This window comes from Alligator mississippiensis, chromosome 4 (genome assembly GCF_030867095.1).
Source record: "Alligator mississippiensis isolate rAllMis1 chromosome 4, rAllMis1, whole genome shotgun sequence".
Classification (NCBI taxonomy): domain Eukaryota; kingdom Metazoa; phylum Chordata; order Crocodylia; family Alligatoridae; genus Alligator; species Alligator mississippiensis.
Window position 1 is genome coordinate 23,392,719 of NC_081827.1, and position 16,497 is coordinate 23,409,215.

The window sequence follows — 16,497 nt, forward strand, 5'->3', positions numbered from 1 at the left end:
TAAACATGGCTACCACTAGCTTGATAAAAAAAAATCTTACTGGATGGAAGCAAAAGTGATGATTACATACTGAGAGACTTTCTACTCATAACAAAAAAGATTTAAACCTATAGTTAATGCAGTGAATAGATACTTAGAGATATGCCTCTGAAATCCAATGAACAGAGAAAAATCATGAAGACTGACATTCTGGAGGAGCAATGCTATAGCTTCCAGCTGTAATATGAACCTGGAGCAAGGTGATACAGGAGGAAGAAATCAGAATGGTGACAGAAATCCTAAGCTTGAATAGGAGTACAGAATGCAAACATCTGTATGCTAATCTGCTTTCTGGAAAGCAAGACAAAAGGCACCAGCCACCTACTAACTAGATATGCTGTGGCTTTTAGCTACCTGAAATCACCAAAAAAGGTTTCTGGCCATGACTGAGTTGCTTTAAAAAATCACCACCAATGGCTTACTGGAAATGTGGCATATACAGCTTGGCAAAGTAAGGATATCAGAATGTATACTGACACTACTGAATACCTCCCCACAGGGAGAGGAGGACTGGCCAACCTGGGAAAATTTAAATAGCTTTGAACAAAAAAGACAGCATTAAGAAGTGGGGCTACTCTAATAACTCAGACACATGAGACTGTAGTGAAATCAGATCATGGGACATCCACTCGTCCGCCAGCTCCTGGAAAAACTCTGCACAAGGGAAAACCTAGTCTCATCCACAGACCAAGGCCTTATTATGTGCTAGATACTGGAAAATTCTATAATTTTGGTGGAAGGACACAAGAAGGATTAAGAAAAGAACAATTACTCTAGCATGTAACAGGTTGCCAACTGTGTCTTTTTGTGTGGCCTATGAATCTGGCAAAAACAGGCAAGTCAAAGTAATGTATTCCATTGTTCAAAATTCAAACAAGGAGACTGACTTATCTAAGACTGATATGTCATTATTCCAAATGAGTTCCTATGTTGAAATACTTGACTTTTGTGCCGAGCCAATATGGTCTCATTAGTTCAAAGGCATTCTTCTGGTACTTTTACTGAACTAGCATTTTTTTTCTCCAGAGCAAGTGTTTTTTTAAACTTCCTTCTGCTGTAAGTGATTTTACTGGATTGATGTCTGACAGCAATTTCTTCTGCTAAAAATTGGAAATTGTAGAATCACTCTTCATTTTCAAAAACACAGGAACTTTTTATCATCCTCACTGTGTGGTATGTTTAGTTCAGTAGCACCCTAGACCATTACCAAAGGGTAACAAGAAGGGTTTCTACAAGTATGTCAGCAACAAGAAGATGATCATGGAAAGTGTGGGTCCATAACTGAATGGAGGAGGCAACCTAGTGAGAAAAGCTGAAGAAAAGGCTGAAGTGCTCAATGCCTTTTTTCATCTCGGTCTTCACAGGCAAAGTCAGCTGCACCTGGCAGCACAGCTTGGGGAGGAGGGGAGCAGCCAACAGTGGTGAAAGAACAGGTTAGGGACTATTTAGAAAAACTGGACATGTACAAGTCCATGGGGTTGGATGCAATGCACCCGAGGGTGCTGTGGTTGTTGGTTGATGTGACTGCAGAGCTGCTAGCCATTATCTTTGTGATCAGGAGAGGTACCGGATGATTGGAAAAGGGCATATATAGTGCCCATCTTTACAAAAGGATGGAAGAAGAATCTGGGGAACTGTAGACTGGTCAGCCTCACCTCAGTCCCTGGAAAAATCATGAAGCAGGTCCTCAAGGAATCCATTTCTAAGCACTTGGAGGAGAAGAAAGTGATCAGGAACAGTCAGCATGGATTCACCAAGGGCAAGTTATGCTTGAGCAACCTGATTGCCTTCTATGATGAGATGACTGGCTCTGTGGATGCAGGAAGAGCAGTGGGTGTGATATATCTTGACTTCAGCAAGGCTTCTGATATGGTCTCCCACAATATTTTTGCAAGCAAGCTATGGAAGTATGGGTTGAATGAATGGACTGTAAGGTGCATAAAAAATGTCTGGATCGTCAGGCTCAAAGGGTTGTAATCAATAGCTCAATGTCTACTTGGCAACCAGTCTTAAGAGAGTGTCCCAGGGGTTGGTCCTGGGCTGGTTTTGTTCAGTATCTTCACCAATGACCAGAAAGATGGGATGGGAAGAACCCTTAGCAAGTTTGCAGATGACACCTAGTTGGGGGAGTAGTAGATATGCTGGAGGGCAGGGCTAGGATTCAAAGAAACCTCAATGAATTGGAGGATTGGACTGAAAAAACATCTCACAAGCTTCAATAAAGTAGAAGTGCAAAGTCTGCACTTAGGATGGAACAAGCACATGCACCGGTACAGGCTTGGGACTGACTGGCTAAGCAGCAGCTCTGCAGAAAAGGATCTGGGAATTACAGTGGACAATAAGCTGAATATGAGCCAGCAGTGTGCACTTGTTGCCAAGAAGGCTAATGGCATACTGGACTGCATTAGTAGCACTTTTACCACCAGATCGAAAGAAGTGATTCTTCCCCTCTATTCTGAACTGGTGAGGCCACATCTGGAGTACTGTGTCCAGTTTCAGGCCCCCACTACAGAAAGTATGTAGACAAATTGGAGAGAGTCCAGCAGTGGGCAATGAAAATGGTGACAGGGCTGGGGCACATGACTTCTGAGGAGAGGCGAGGGAACTGGGCTTATTTAGTCTGCAGAAGAGAAGACAGAGATTTAATAGCAGCCTTCAAGAGCGGTTCCACAGAGGATGGATCTAGGCTATTCTCAGTGATGACCGAACTAGGAAAAATGGTCTCAGGTTGCAGCAAGGCAAGTTCAGGTTAGGTATTAGGAAAACCTTCTCACTTGGAGGGTAATAAAGCACTGAAACTGTTTACCCAGAGAGGCTGTGGACTCTCCATCCTTGGAGGCCTTTAAGACCCAAGCAGACAAAGCTTTGGCTGGGATGATCTAGTTGGGGCTGGTTCTACTTTGAATAGGGGGATGACCTCCTGAGGTCCCTCCTAACCTTAATTTTCCATGATTCAACGACTTTCTGGTCACTGAAGAGTATGAATCTAAATTTGGTTCCAGTATTCAAATACCATAGCAAGAGGCTAGGATGTAAAGCAGAAAAGCAAACACTTGTCAAAATCAGGTGAACCAATCCTTTTAAAGCTGTCAGCTAGAAACTAAAATTTAAATACTCTTGCCATCAGAAGCAAATGAGAAAGTCTAAGTTATTTGTCTGCAGCTTGGCGAATAGTAGTTCATGAAATTAATGGATAAGGCAAATCAGAATACACAGTCTTCTACAGGAAGTTCTGGTGAATGATTTTTAGCTTAGAAAGTTAATCTGGCATGTAAACTCTTCCATCCGTTCAGCTGTAACCTACTGATCAGCAGGCAAACATAAGGACACTATTACAAAAAAGTTGCATGATTTCATGGCATTCTACACGCATGTGAATGTTTAATGAATTAGCTCACAAATGCAATCAGATTTAAACATTTACAGCTTGATAATTTATAAAATATATACTGCACTGGTGTAGAAATAGAAATGACTAAATACTCTTTTTTCATTTCTGACAGGATTTTGCTATGACCATATGTAAACAAGCTGCTAAAAATAGGGTCATTTCAATTTGAAACATTAACCAACATCTGTTGCAGTATTTAGGAGAAGGAGGATCACTTCTTACAGAAGAATACTAATGTTACAGTAGTTAATTACTTAGCCCTAGACACTGAGTAAAGACCACAAGCAGAGCAGGTATATTATCTCATTCTTCAGTGGGCTGTACAATTGTCTATACCAAACGCGCTCTTTCAGTATACTTATGAGCTGTAAGTCAAAAAGCAAATCTTAAAGACTTTAATGTTTTTATTTTAAATCCACACAAACATCAATACAGTAAACTGTATACGAAAGCATGTGTCACAATGAAAAAACAAAGGCTATTAGGGATGCAGATATAAAGAAAAAGGGCATAGGGCACTGCAAAAAAATCAAAACAGGTGATATGTTAAGCCAGGTGCCCTATTTCCTGATACTGAAATAATCTATTTTTATTCTTACCTTGAGTAACTTCGTAGCAAGTTTTAAAACATTGTTTACTAGTGTCAGTTCTTCCTTCTTATTAGGTTTCTTCTCCATTTTCAAGTACAGGTTTATCTATTCAAACAAAATATTGAGTTAGCACCTCTTCCAAATTAGCAAGAATACATTTAAAATATTTGTTAGCAGAATTAGCAAATAGTCAATAATCAGATGGTAGAAGACAGAAGTGTATCTGTTGCAGAAAACAAAAGGTCTTATTTTAGAAGAAAAAATATTGCTTGATAAATGCTACAGTAAAGCAATATTTATGATTTAACACACCAGTTTTAACACTTTTATTGAGGCAATAACAAAAGCTGTAATTCTGCACATTCACAAGTCCCACTGGAAACAAAGAACAGTAGAAAGCTGTTTAAAGGAGGCACTAGTTCTGTCTTTCTGGATTCTGAGAATTCTCCAGAGCTGAGTAAATACACCAATATGTGTATTTCCTCACTGAACGTGACTGACAGAACTTGAAGGAAAAAAATATTACATGGACTGAAGTAATAAGCTAGATAATTATGATTGCTCTCACCATCTTGGGGAAGTTTGATAAGTAGTACTGTCCTCTAACTAAAGCGGGGCATGAAATCTGAATTACAGTGACTGACGTATTCTCTACCAAGACGAGCATCTGACAGAGATCAGCTGAATAAGATAACAGGTTTATTGCATAATGGTTTGTAAATACATGAATAGAGCTCTACACAGAAATTTGCAAAGCTGCTACAATGGGCATATGCTTAGGCAGGCCTCTTTTGCCTTTGTGGCATGTAATGTAATTCCTTATAGGAGAGAGAGGGGCTTATGTGTAGATCTTCACGAAATAATCTAACCCACTGAGTGTTAAGGAAGTAATAGCCTGCTCTTTATTATTTAGGACATGAGAAATAAATGCTTTTGGGACTTTCTATCCTCTTTGGCTGTGTTTAGATAGAAAGCTAAAAACACAGGGTAGTTCAAAAATGTGCATGTGCTTAGGTCTGTATTAGTCTGTTTGCCACTATAACCAGTGTCTGCATGTCCAGGGTGGACATTCTGAACACCTATATAGTAGTGTGCATTTTTAGTTATGCTTCTTGCTTTTTAAGGAAACAAGAATCAGCACTGTTCAACAATATGACTCTATTCATGACTAAAGCATGCATGTTTTCTGAAACACCCTGTATTATGGCTTCGATATGTGGAACTTCACTGTGTTTTACCGTGAACACACAATCTAAAACAGAATAGATAAGTAGATTACCTGATTAGCTGAGATGTGGGAAGTTTTTTCTAATATAGTCTGTGTCCCACTTTCTTGAAAAGGGAGTATGTGAGTCTGTCACTACAGACTTTTTGTAGGAATATCTATATGAACAAGTTGTCTAGATTAGGGCATAGGTTATGTTGTCATTTTAGACAAAAGGATAGAAAGCCATCCTTTTTTAGAAACAGAAATGATCTGGGAATTTTTTTTTCCAGAATTAGTAACACTCCCTACACTCTTCTCTTCTTACTATGTTCTCACAAGAGAGGTTACTGAACAGGAAGGAAATGTGATAGTTGGGGGAAATTATACTGAAGATGGTGTTGAGTTGTATTAGTACTAGAATTTACTTTTCTGCAGCAAAGATTACATAGAAGCAAGAAAGTCAATCCCTAAAATAACTTTGTGGGAAATGGGTGGGGGGTAGGGACCAGAGAGAGGAAGCGTAAACAAGCAGGGACATGAATTAAGGTTGACATGAGCATTAAGACCTGCAAACCAGACCTGACATCTAAGGCCTGGTACAGAAGTCTAGGAAGATGGTAGTCTGCTCAGAACATGAAGCAGACGCGTCTAATCTATTGTAGCTATTGAGCAGGTTGGTTGTGCTGTTCACATCTCTGTATGCAATAAAAAAAGAAAGGATGAAGGAGGATACTGCCATCTTTGACATCTAAAGAACCTGATAAATGCTCTGCAGTCTGCTGATTGACTATTCTTCTCTCCTTGCACTGATGAATTGTGAATCTTTGAATATAAGATCTTCCACATGTGTTCAGGTTATAGGTAAAAGACTCATCTTAGAGTGGTAGTTGAAGCTTCTGCTCCTGCTACAGTTGCTGTCATATCAAATGAGGTCCTCAGTCCACACTTAATAGGTGTCTTTCTACGATTAACTGCTTACTGATTTTACTATACTCTTCAGACAGCTCCTTAGCAAATAAACCCATTCCCCTCCTGGATTTAATATCTAACTGTTTCAATACCTAGATGTCTTATAGCCTGTTAATTAGAACCTGAATATGAAGTGATGCTAGGGAAAAAAAATCTTCCTGTTCAGAAAATGCACATTTTTATCAGGTCTACTAGATGATATAGAACAGGAGTGACGATGCATGGCACACGTGCCAGAAGTGGCAAAGGCCAGGCTCTGCATGGCACGCTGCAGACCAGGGAGGGAACAGGTAACACAGACAGGGCAGGGAGCAGAAAACAGAGTAGCTGATTAGGCAGAGGAAGGTGACTGAAGTGGCACTTGGGAAGAGTCTGGGGCTAATTTTTAGCCAGAAACATTGGCTTCCACTGATTTAGAATGCACACGGCCTCCTAAAGTTTTCTGAACTATAGCATCAATCACCACTGAATCAGCAGTCGAGTTGTAGTGGAAAGACAGTATATGGTACAGAATTCAAAAAGCCTTCCTGATTGGAAGCTTGCCCAAATAAAGTTTGCCCAAATAAAATGGTTGTTGCAGCTAGCCAGTTTTAAAACTGGACGGGTGATCTTGCCACTAGAGGGGAATTATGATACATCAAATCCCAGATGAAATGTCTCTTGTATTGGCATGGCCAGTATCTATAAAAGTTGAACCATTTCTGACTCAGTACATTAAAAAAATATCAACTTCTCATGAATATGCCAAAATAACTCCTCATTAGGAGATTTGTGAGTATCAAGTTTCAGATGCAAGTCTTGGTATTTGATAGTGTTCTTTGCTTTTTCCTCAAGGGCATCTGTGACTACAATCAAGGATGCTCTCTGTATCCCAGCAATGAAGTCTGATCCAAGAAATCTGTGATCTCTTAAAGCAGATGGATCCCTGTAAGCATTCTAGTGACACTGAACATGTTCGTATCTAATCAGTGGTTCTCATCCTTTTTAGACTAAAGGCACCACTCAAAAAATGCCAGTTCTTAACCTTTCACTCATTTTTTGACTACAGAAAAATAATAGGGCAATTCTTCCGTTGCAAAGAGGTCAAGAAGATCACAACAAGGCAGAATGTTTTTAAACACTATGAATTCCTATTTGAAATCTCCGGGTTTATCATGTGAATCGCATATGCCCACCTAACAGTGCCATTGCATGGTGCCGCACAGCACACTCGAAAGAACCTTGAGGTTGTGGGCCCCTTGCTCACGATCACTGATCTCAGTGAAGGCTCTTAAGGCCATATGGCTATAAAATAGCAACTCACCAGCTAGTGTACTCCTCTTAGCTGGACATGATGAGGTAAGCTACCATATTCTACTACCAGCTGATCCAGCTTTGGAGTAGTTTGCTTCTGAATCATCCCTCCAGTCAGGGTACATTTCAGTGTAACTTATCCCATAAAACACAGATCCAATGACTGGGTCCAGAGGTCCTTACAATTCATTGTCTCGGGGGGTTTCAATAGCCCTTGCATCAAGAAATTCATATTGCCTCCTTCACTGGTCAAGGTATTCCTCTATTCAGGATTTTAGTCCAGGGGTAGGGTTGCCAACCCTCCAGGATTGTCCTGGAGTCTCCAGGAATTAGATATAAATCTCCAAGAGACTGCTGAGAGTCACCCAGGAGAAAAATGATAGGTCATTCATTAAAATAAATATTAAATGTTGAATCCAATTTATATAGTAGTCCAGTGAGCTTTTTTTAATGTAATAGTAATGTGCATTTGCCTTCTTGATGTAAAGCCTATGCATTGTAATCTCCAACTGATGTACACAAGTACGCAGGCACATTTGTGTTGTGACACAGGCATGCTGGCATTCTGGAAACCTCCTGGTATAGATTCAAACAGAGTTGGCACCCTATCCAAGGGCCCTGTGGCAAGCAGATATAATCTGTTCAACCAGATTCCTCATTGTCTCCCTGAATTACTGATTACTTTCATCTCTAGGCCACATTCCAGACTCTGCAGCATTCTGTGCCGTTCTGGTAGCGGTTTTTCTCTTCAGATGTCCCTGCCTTTTGTTATGGTTTACCACAAGAGCTTGCTCTAGCAGTGTTTTCCCATTCTCTTGCCTGGCCTTTTTCATCCCCTTTTATCCTACCCCGTGTTTTCCTGGTTCCTGGGATCATCTCTCATTAGATCACCTTTCAGGAGAACCACACTGATAGTCCCCATCTCCTATCTGCTTTCTTTTTTCAGCAACAGGAAACTCCTTACCATCAATCTCCTCCATTACCTCTCACCAGGACATAGTCTGTGTCTATATGAATTGTGTGGAGTACTTGATGAGTAATTGCCCTGTATGCTTCCAGTTCAAGGTGATAAATTAACTTATCTTTCACAGCCAGATTCTATATTAGGTTTCAGATCCAACTTCTTACGTGAGACACTTAAAACAACAGCATTGTCATTCTTACAATTGAAACGGGAGGCAAGATCTTATTTATGAACTCACAGGAACTAAAAGGTCAAGGGAATTTGAATTTACTTTGTAATCTTCTGTTTTTTCTCCCATCAAGTACGTGAGAATAGATATGTGACCTTTAACTTATCCATGGTAATGTAAAGATCTGTGTAACCTTCAAATCTAACTGGGAATCTGAATATCTGACCTGTGGCGAGCATAATTAAGGGGAAGAAAGGGGCAACTGGGGAAGCAGCCCTTTTAAGGTTCCATTTTTAGGGCATGTCCAGATGACCACATGCACTGCATATGCAGGTGTTCACTGTACTGCTAATTTGCAGTGTGATGAGGTGTTTGTTTTTTTTATATTGGGAGATCCCAATGTAAAAAAAACCCCCACACCTAAAAAAAAAAAAGCAGGGTGGCACACGTGGTGGTAGCCTGCAATGCTCAAAACCAGAGCCTAGCCAGCTGGACCCACAATCTGGCTGCTAGCCATGCTCTGCACACTCTGATTGCCACTGCTGGAGCCCCAGGAACCCCAAGTAAGGCTGCTGGGGCCAGCCCAGGTGCTAGACCCAGCTTCCCCTACCCTACCTGGGGCAGCATGCTGAGCACCATAGCCCATGTGCACAGGCATTCCCCAGGGACAAGTAGCAGCAGCACAACTATGTGCCCCTGATATCTGTGCCCGGGGAACCGCACATGCGTGCTCATCTGGACACACCCTTAAGTGGGGAAGGGACAGGCACAAAAATAGCTGCCAACATAGCAGTGGAATGGTGGCAGCCGGCACTGTCCCAGATATCACAGCTGCCCTGGGCACAGAGGTGCCCTGGCAGGCCTCTGTCAGCCACTATGGTCAGGTCCACATGAGCAGAGGTATGCCTTTACAGCCGCATGAATAGTAATGGCACAAATTTATGCCACTACTTTGTGCTTCACTGCAAGCCCCTGCCCAAGTGCTTTGCAGCAAGACACGTTGTCCCATTGTTCCACATGCTGGGGAGGAGCTGGCTAGCCATCCCTTGCACTGAGGCAGCCTGTGCCCTGCCCAGCCAGGAACAGCACATGGAGATGGAGGAGCAAGCAGCCCTGGGAGCTGAGGCACCCTGTGCCCAGGGCTGCCTGCTCCTCCATCTCCGCACACTGTGGAGTCCCCATGCTGAGGTACCCTGTGCCCCAGTCAGCTGCTCCTTGCCTGGCTAGGATGCAGTGTGCCTCAAGACAGGGGAGCAGGCAGCCTTGCGTTGGTTGCTCCCTTGTCTCCATGTATCTCAGCGTTGGGGCTCCATGTGCAGCCCCTCCACTAGGGCACAGTGTGCCTTGAGACAGGGCACTACCTTGTCTCAAAGCACACTAAGCCCCAGCCAGCTGCTCTGTGGCTCGCTGGGGTGCAGTGTGCCTCAGGGCAGAGGCTCCATGTGCCTCAGTGTGGGGGCTCTGCAGTGGAGTCCCAGGGCTGAGACAGGCAGAGACAAGGGAGTAGCCAGCCCAAGGCTGCCTGCTCCCTTGTCTTGAGGCACACTGTGCCCCAGCCAACTGCTCCATGGCTGGCGGGGGCGCAGTGTGCTTCAGGGCAGGGGCTCCATGTGCCTCAGGGTGGGGGCTCCTCAGTGGAGCCCTGGCAGAGATATGCAAAAACCAGGGAGCAGCCAGCCCAAAGCTGCCTGCTTCCCTGTTTTGAGGCACACTGTGCCCCACCCAGGCAGGAAGCAGCTGGCTAGGGCACAGGCTTCCTCAGCACAGGGGCTCCACAGCATGCAGAGATGGGAAAGCAGGCAGCCCAGGGCATCTCTGCATTTGTCCCAGCACTCACCACTTTGGCATACTTTGCACTGCTTTTTTTCTGAAGGTTTTTCTTTTTCTTTTCTTTTTTTTTTTTTTTTTTTTTTGCTACCAGGAAATCTCAGTAGCAAATTTTGCCCTGATGCTGCAAATTAGCAGTGCCGAGCACTGATTAATGTGCAACACGTGCAGTTTGTGGCAGCAGTGCAAAGAGCTTTTGCGGAACCACAAACCTGTCTGTGTATGCATGTCTGGATCCAGCATACGAGTATAGCCCAAACTAACAACACTGAGGAGTCTGAACTGAACCAGTATGTTTGTTATAACAACAGTATGGCCCTTCAGGCATTTATGTATTACTGTAAACTTAACCTTTGGCTTAGGGTTCAGACAGTGTTTCTAGAAATAACAAATCAGAGACGCTTGTCAGCATGAAAACCTGAGACTATTATACTGAGATCTGATAGGCATTATATACACATGAAATATTCAAAAAGACTTTTGTATCAAAGCGGTAAGTATTATATATCATTGTGTTCCTGGCTCGCTGGGGGTAATTAATACTAATCACTAGGCAGATAAATGACTCTGGAAAAAGTCTCACCCATTGAAGGAAACCACATATGCTTGTTTATTCTAGTTTGAAAAAAGATAAAGCAGAGTACGTAAAAAGACAGCTGTGATTTGGGTTTAGAGATAGACACAAATCCAAGAACTTACAACCCTGAGCATTGGACCTGCCAGAGCCCCAAGCAGACATACAAGATTTGATGAGCTTAGGATGTGTGTAGATTGTTCATTGTTAAGACTGGCCTCTGGTAAATGCTTTTGCCTAAAACATAACATTGGGCTTTTTGTGGATTACTCACTGATTTACTCTGTCACTGTCCCTGATACAAAACAAGGCTGCTTGTGGTGCTTTATGGCCAGACTTACTAGGTATAATCACAAAGACAGAGGAACTAATAAATATTAATACATTTAATACACTATAAAAAAGGTTAATTTTTAATGCCTCTCCTAAGGTATTAGATCAGGCTGGATCAGGAAAGGAGTGGACAGCAGTGGCAGCATTAACTGAGACGTGGGGCAGTTGCTTGCCACTCCACCAACAACATGCACCCCAATGGGGCTCCGAATGTTAGGGTTTGGTGGTGGGCCTTGCCTCTCAACTTCTTGCCCTTCCAGGAGCTCTGCAGGACAGGATATGGCACTGCAGGCTGGATCCAGCCCATGAGCCATATCTTTGACACAAGAAGCTTCTTTTTAAAAAGCAGCTTAAGTGTAAGCTGTGTTTCTTTAGACACTTTATATAAATGATATAATTTGTGTTACTTTCAGCCATGGTGCCCCTTGCTCCAAAGGGCACTTTTTCAGTAAGTGAACAAGACTTCAAGAAATGTTTCCCTTCAGTTTTCCTGGAGGGAGCCTGTTTGACAAGAGCTTCTACAGCCTGCCTACATCAAGATTTGCAAAATGGCTACACAAAGTCAGTGGTACATTTTTTAACTTGCATTTCTATTTCAGAAGTATCTACATTTAGAAGCAGATACAAATACAGAAACTGACCAACAGGGTGCAAAACATCATTAATACACAATTTCTTTGTACGCATGAATGTCTCCCCCCTACCCTGGACTATTTTCAATGGTTCTAAAGCTAACGGCCCCAGTTTTATGTACATGCTCACCTGCTCAGTAAGTAATATTGAGGTATTGCTGTATTTTTTACTGGTTTCTGATCCAAGTGTAACAAATCTTAGGAGAAAAAGTGTTAGTGAAATGCACCAAATCACTAGTTCCCAATTGTAGTGACAATCAAGGAAGATCTCATGCACATGAAGCAGCTGAAAGTAAAGATAAAAGGCAAAATTGAGAGTCATTAATTTCAAAAGAGTTTGTTAATGTCCAGATTATGCTGTTACAATAAAATAAAATAAATTTATCCTGTGCTTTTTGATAAGAATTTAGTTACTATTTTGTAATTGATTTTTAAATTAATTTATTTTCCAAAATTAACAGGTTTTCATTGAAGCACTGAGAAGGCCCACAAGAAGAGTAATCTAAATGGCAGAAATAAAAATTAGAAAGTGATATTCTCATTTTAAATGTCAGTAGTGACAGAAATACATATTATACAAGGCTATTCTAAAACAAAACAAAAAGGTCAAGCTTGTGAAGTAATTGCATTTGATTGAAAACAATTACGTGTATGTTGTAATTGACTGGATTAAAGGGAAACCTGAATTCAAATAGTGCTACTAAACTTAATTATGTTCATATTAAAGTATTTATAATTAGATACCAGGAAGAGGCAGTAAAATTACTTTTGGTTAAAAGAGGATAAAATATTGCCAACAGGTGAAACAACCCTGTGATTAGGTGGTGCATGTGCTCAAGCAAGTATTTTCAGTAATTATAACATTTCAACATAGTTTGCTTATTACTGTGCATTCCACTAGAGGGCAGACTAATACTTGAACAACACGGACTTTCTTATGTCCTACTGAGAACTCAGAATGGCAATTTATAAAAAAACGAATGAAAGGAACAAAAGGAAAAAGTTAGCTTTCTGTGAATTATACTATATTATACTACATTCTTAAAATCTTAGTTACAAATAGATGCCAATCCCAAATTAACTTTTTAATGTAAGGGTTTGCAAAAGTAATTTGTTTATAGGTTGTAAAATACACAAAAACCAGTAGCTCGGTTGTTTCCTTAATTTATACTATTGGTAAAATGTTTGCCATTAAACTACATCAATTGACCACTATGTATTTCTCATTGACTTTGTAGAAAGGCACCAACAGATGTTAGTTATTTTCACTTTACGTCTCGTATAATTGCTTAAAGTAATGCTTTTGAAAATAATATATAAATCCTATTTTCCTATACACAAGTAAAATTAGCTCACCTGTGCACAGCAGATAAATACAACTGAGATAGTCAGTAAGAAGGCAGATGAAACTATAACATCAACGGAGCGTTGAGGGCCTCGCCGCTGAAAATAAGGGAAATATTGACTGACCAAAAGAAAAATCACTGTAGTCATTAGGCAAACTTGTAGATCTAGTCAGGTTAATACTCCCTCACACCATCTAATCATGGATCACAACAGTATTTTAAGTTGTAGGTTACATTAAATAATGTATTTTAACATTCGAATATAATAAAAGCCTTAGTCTGTCTGTCTGGCCGTAATGCTTTATTCACACTCTGATTGGTTGTCTTGGTAGCCAATCACAATGCTGACTGAAACAGGGAATCAGAGTGCTCCAAGCGGGTTCTGGGCAGGAGGCAGCAGCGGTGTGGTGGAGCACCACCATGACGGTGGGGACGAAGTGGACAGAGCTCCTGGGAGGCGGCGGTGGTGGCACAGGCTGGTGGGTGGCGGCACTGCATCCCCACCCCCTGCCATTCCTGATGGGCAATTGGCTAGTAAATAGTATAACTGCACAGTGATCCTTCCTAAGAACATTCAATACTAATGATACAAGGAAAAACTGAGTCTGCTCAGATAAATTTAAAGAATAGAAAGTGTTTGATCAGCTCCTTACTGACCCAAAGTGGCTTCCATCTAAATAGATTCCCAAACTGCTTAATGAAGCAAAGAAGTATTCTGCTTCAGGCCACAGTGAATTACTTAACCTGGGTTGACAACAGAATAGGGATGGGTAATTGCTGCCAAAATAACACATGTTCTACAGTACAAATATATCACACTGCGAGACTAACAGATTATTTCATATATCCATCCATCTCCTCCTCTAGGAATACAGGAGTATCTAGTAGTATCTGGTATCTAGTAAAAGGAGTATATCATATAAAATATATTTATGTTAGACTAGGACTTAAGAGTCTTAGTCTTAGTCAAGGACCAGAATCCTATTGTGCAAGGTGGTATATGAATAATGTTCAAACACATTAAAATTCTGACAAAAGAAGGAGAAGAGAAAGTTCTGGACTCACAAGATTGTCTGTAAAAGTACATTTTATTGTTTTTAAAAAAAAATCTCACTGCTGGGTACTTATATAGCAAGAAACTTCTGTAATAATATAACAGCTTTTTCTGTATGGTTTTTAAGATCTGAGCACCCTCTGCTGGATTGACAAACAAGATGGTCACGAAACGCATACATTTTTATTTCCTACGTTCTTTTCCCTTCTGAAAAATATTACTAGCTGTGTTCCTTAGAAATACAGGAGTTCTAGAATGCAAACATTATATTTACTTAGTTGGAACACACTGAAAATCTGAAGAAATTCAATGCAAAATGTTTCTTAAATCTCCAGCTTCTTCCTGGACAATGATCCAAGTGAACACTGGAAGTAGCTTGCCTAAGAATGAGTAGAATATGCACATGTGGTAGTCATGAAAGCAAGAAAATGGGGAAAATGAAAATGCTACATATGGATGTCATTTCAAAATCTCACCATCTTGAATCACAACAGAACACACAACTTGCATCAAGGGAGCAAAGGCAAAGAGGTCTCACTTCAGCTTACATACACACAAAAGCTGGTGTAGCGGATTTAAAAGGGGGCTTTGAAATAGTTATGTAATTCAACAATTAAGTGCTTTGGCAAAGCTGTGAATGCTTTTCTGCTTGGTTCTAGGCTATATTTTCATAAGAAATAAATTTACTCAAAAACGCACTGGAAGAGAATTATCTGACAAATTTTTTAGACTATGCTATACTCCATATGATATTAACTGACTCATAGGTTACATGACAGGTTGAATTGATCATGTGGACAAATCAAATTCTGGGTATTTATAGATTGAAGACACTTATGTAAGAAGTGTAAGTTTCCACTAAAATAGCTCTGTGAAAGCAGGGTGGGGCAGGGGAGGGCACTACAAATGTTTGAGATGAATATTTCTTAGTAAACCTGCTGCTGTTGCCTGAGATCTAGAGAAGCATGCTCCAAACAGCTCTTGGATTGCAGTCACTTGATCCTTCATTCTCTCTGCTACATCTATCAAGAGCCTACAGTATGACTTAACTGGTTTTTGTAGGAACAAATGACAGGATCTGTCTTGTATCCAAGCAATGGAGAAATGCAACTATATTTCATGACCATGTTTTCAGTAAGAAAATGATCAGGTGAACTGGTTGTGGTAGAAGTTAGAATATTTCCTTAAAGAAAGGCAGGCCCTTGATTTCGGTGGATAACATTTGAAATGCATAAGGCACATGTGTACCAACACAGAACTTCTGCCTTTATAGAAATCAGCTGAAGAATACCAGTTTCCCAAAAAGAGAGCATGAACAAACAAATAACAATACACAAATGAGAGGAAAAAAAAATATATTTTTACCTTCAGATAGGATCGGAGAGAGAGCCACATTTTGATGTTTTGCACTTTCTTTAACCGGAAGTGAGGAACTTCTGATTTTCTTGCCCTTCTAGCAGATGTTAAATGACCAAACAGTTTGGCAAAAAGTAACCTCTACAAAAAAAAACAAAAAAAATCAACAGTTTTACTATTAAGGAATTGTTCCTGTCTGAAGGATGGGGAGGAAAAAAAGGTAACTTGAAAATGCAAATGCATCTTTGCAACATTACTGGTAATTCAATGGACAAATTGGGTCAAATTGATGGGCAAATTACAGCAAAATCTCCAGTAACCAGCATGTTACAAGCCAGCATGCTCTGTTAACCGGCATGCCAGCTTGTAAGAAAAAGTGAAATCGGCCCAGGGGCATAACAGGCTGCGCAGAGCCCACCTCCCGGATGTGGCGGCTCAAACAGGCAAGGACGCCTGTTCAGGCCACTCAATTAACCAACATATTTTGTTATCCGGCATCCCCCATTCCCGGGGGATGCTGGATAACAGAGCTTTTACTATATTAGAAATCTGAAATAAAGTTTCAAGTTTCTCTCAGAAAAGCTCTGTGACAGGAAAGCCTGGCAACTACAGAAGCTGGTAAAACTGGAGAGATCATCAAGAAACAGAGCACTTCTCTCCTATGCTCTATGTCCCTAATCTCTATGTCCCTATGTCTCAACCTTTTAAAACATTTTTTTTAGATTTAGGGCACCCCTCTATAACTTCTTTAAT

General features: G+C 40.9%; 1 protein-coding gene across 2 annotated transcripts in view; it reads right to left on the reverse strand.

The window, feature by feature from the left end:
• PHTF2 (putative homeodomain transcription factor 2) overlaps positions 1 to 16,497 on the reverse strand; it is a 154,165-nt gene that overhangs the window by 10,885 nt on the left and 126,783 nt on the right. For both annotated transcript variants that reach the window (XM_019487502.2, XM_014606494.3), the window contains exons 13-16: positions 15,754 to 15,885; positions 13,345 to 13,431; positions 12,119 to 12,274; positions 4,030 to 4,125 (exon numbers count right to left, since the gene is read on the reverse strand). In XM_019487502.2, the coding sequence (XP_019343047.1) occupies positions 4,030 to 4,125; positions 12,119 to 12,274; positions 13,345 to 13,431; positions 15,754 to 15,885 (471 nt within the window). The remainder of the gene's footprint in view (positions 1 to 4,029; positions 4,126 to 12,118; positions 12,275 to 13,344; positions 13,432 to 15,753; positions 15,886 to 16,497) is intronic.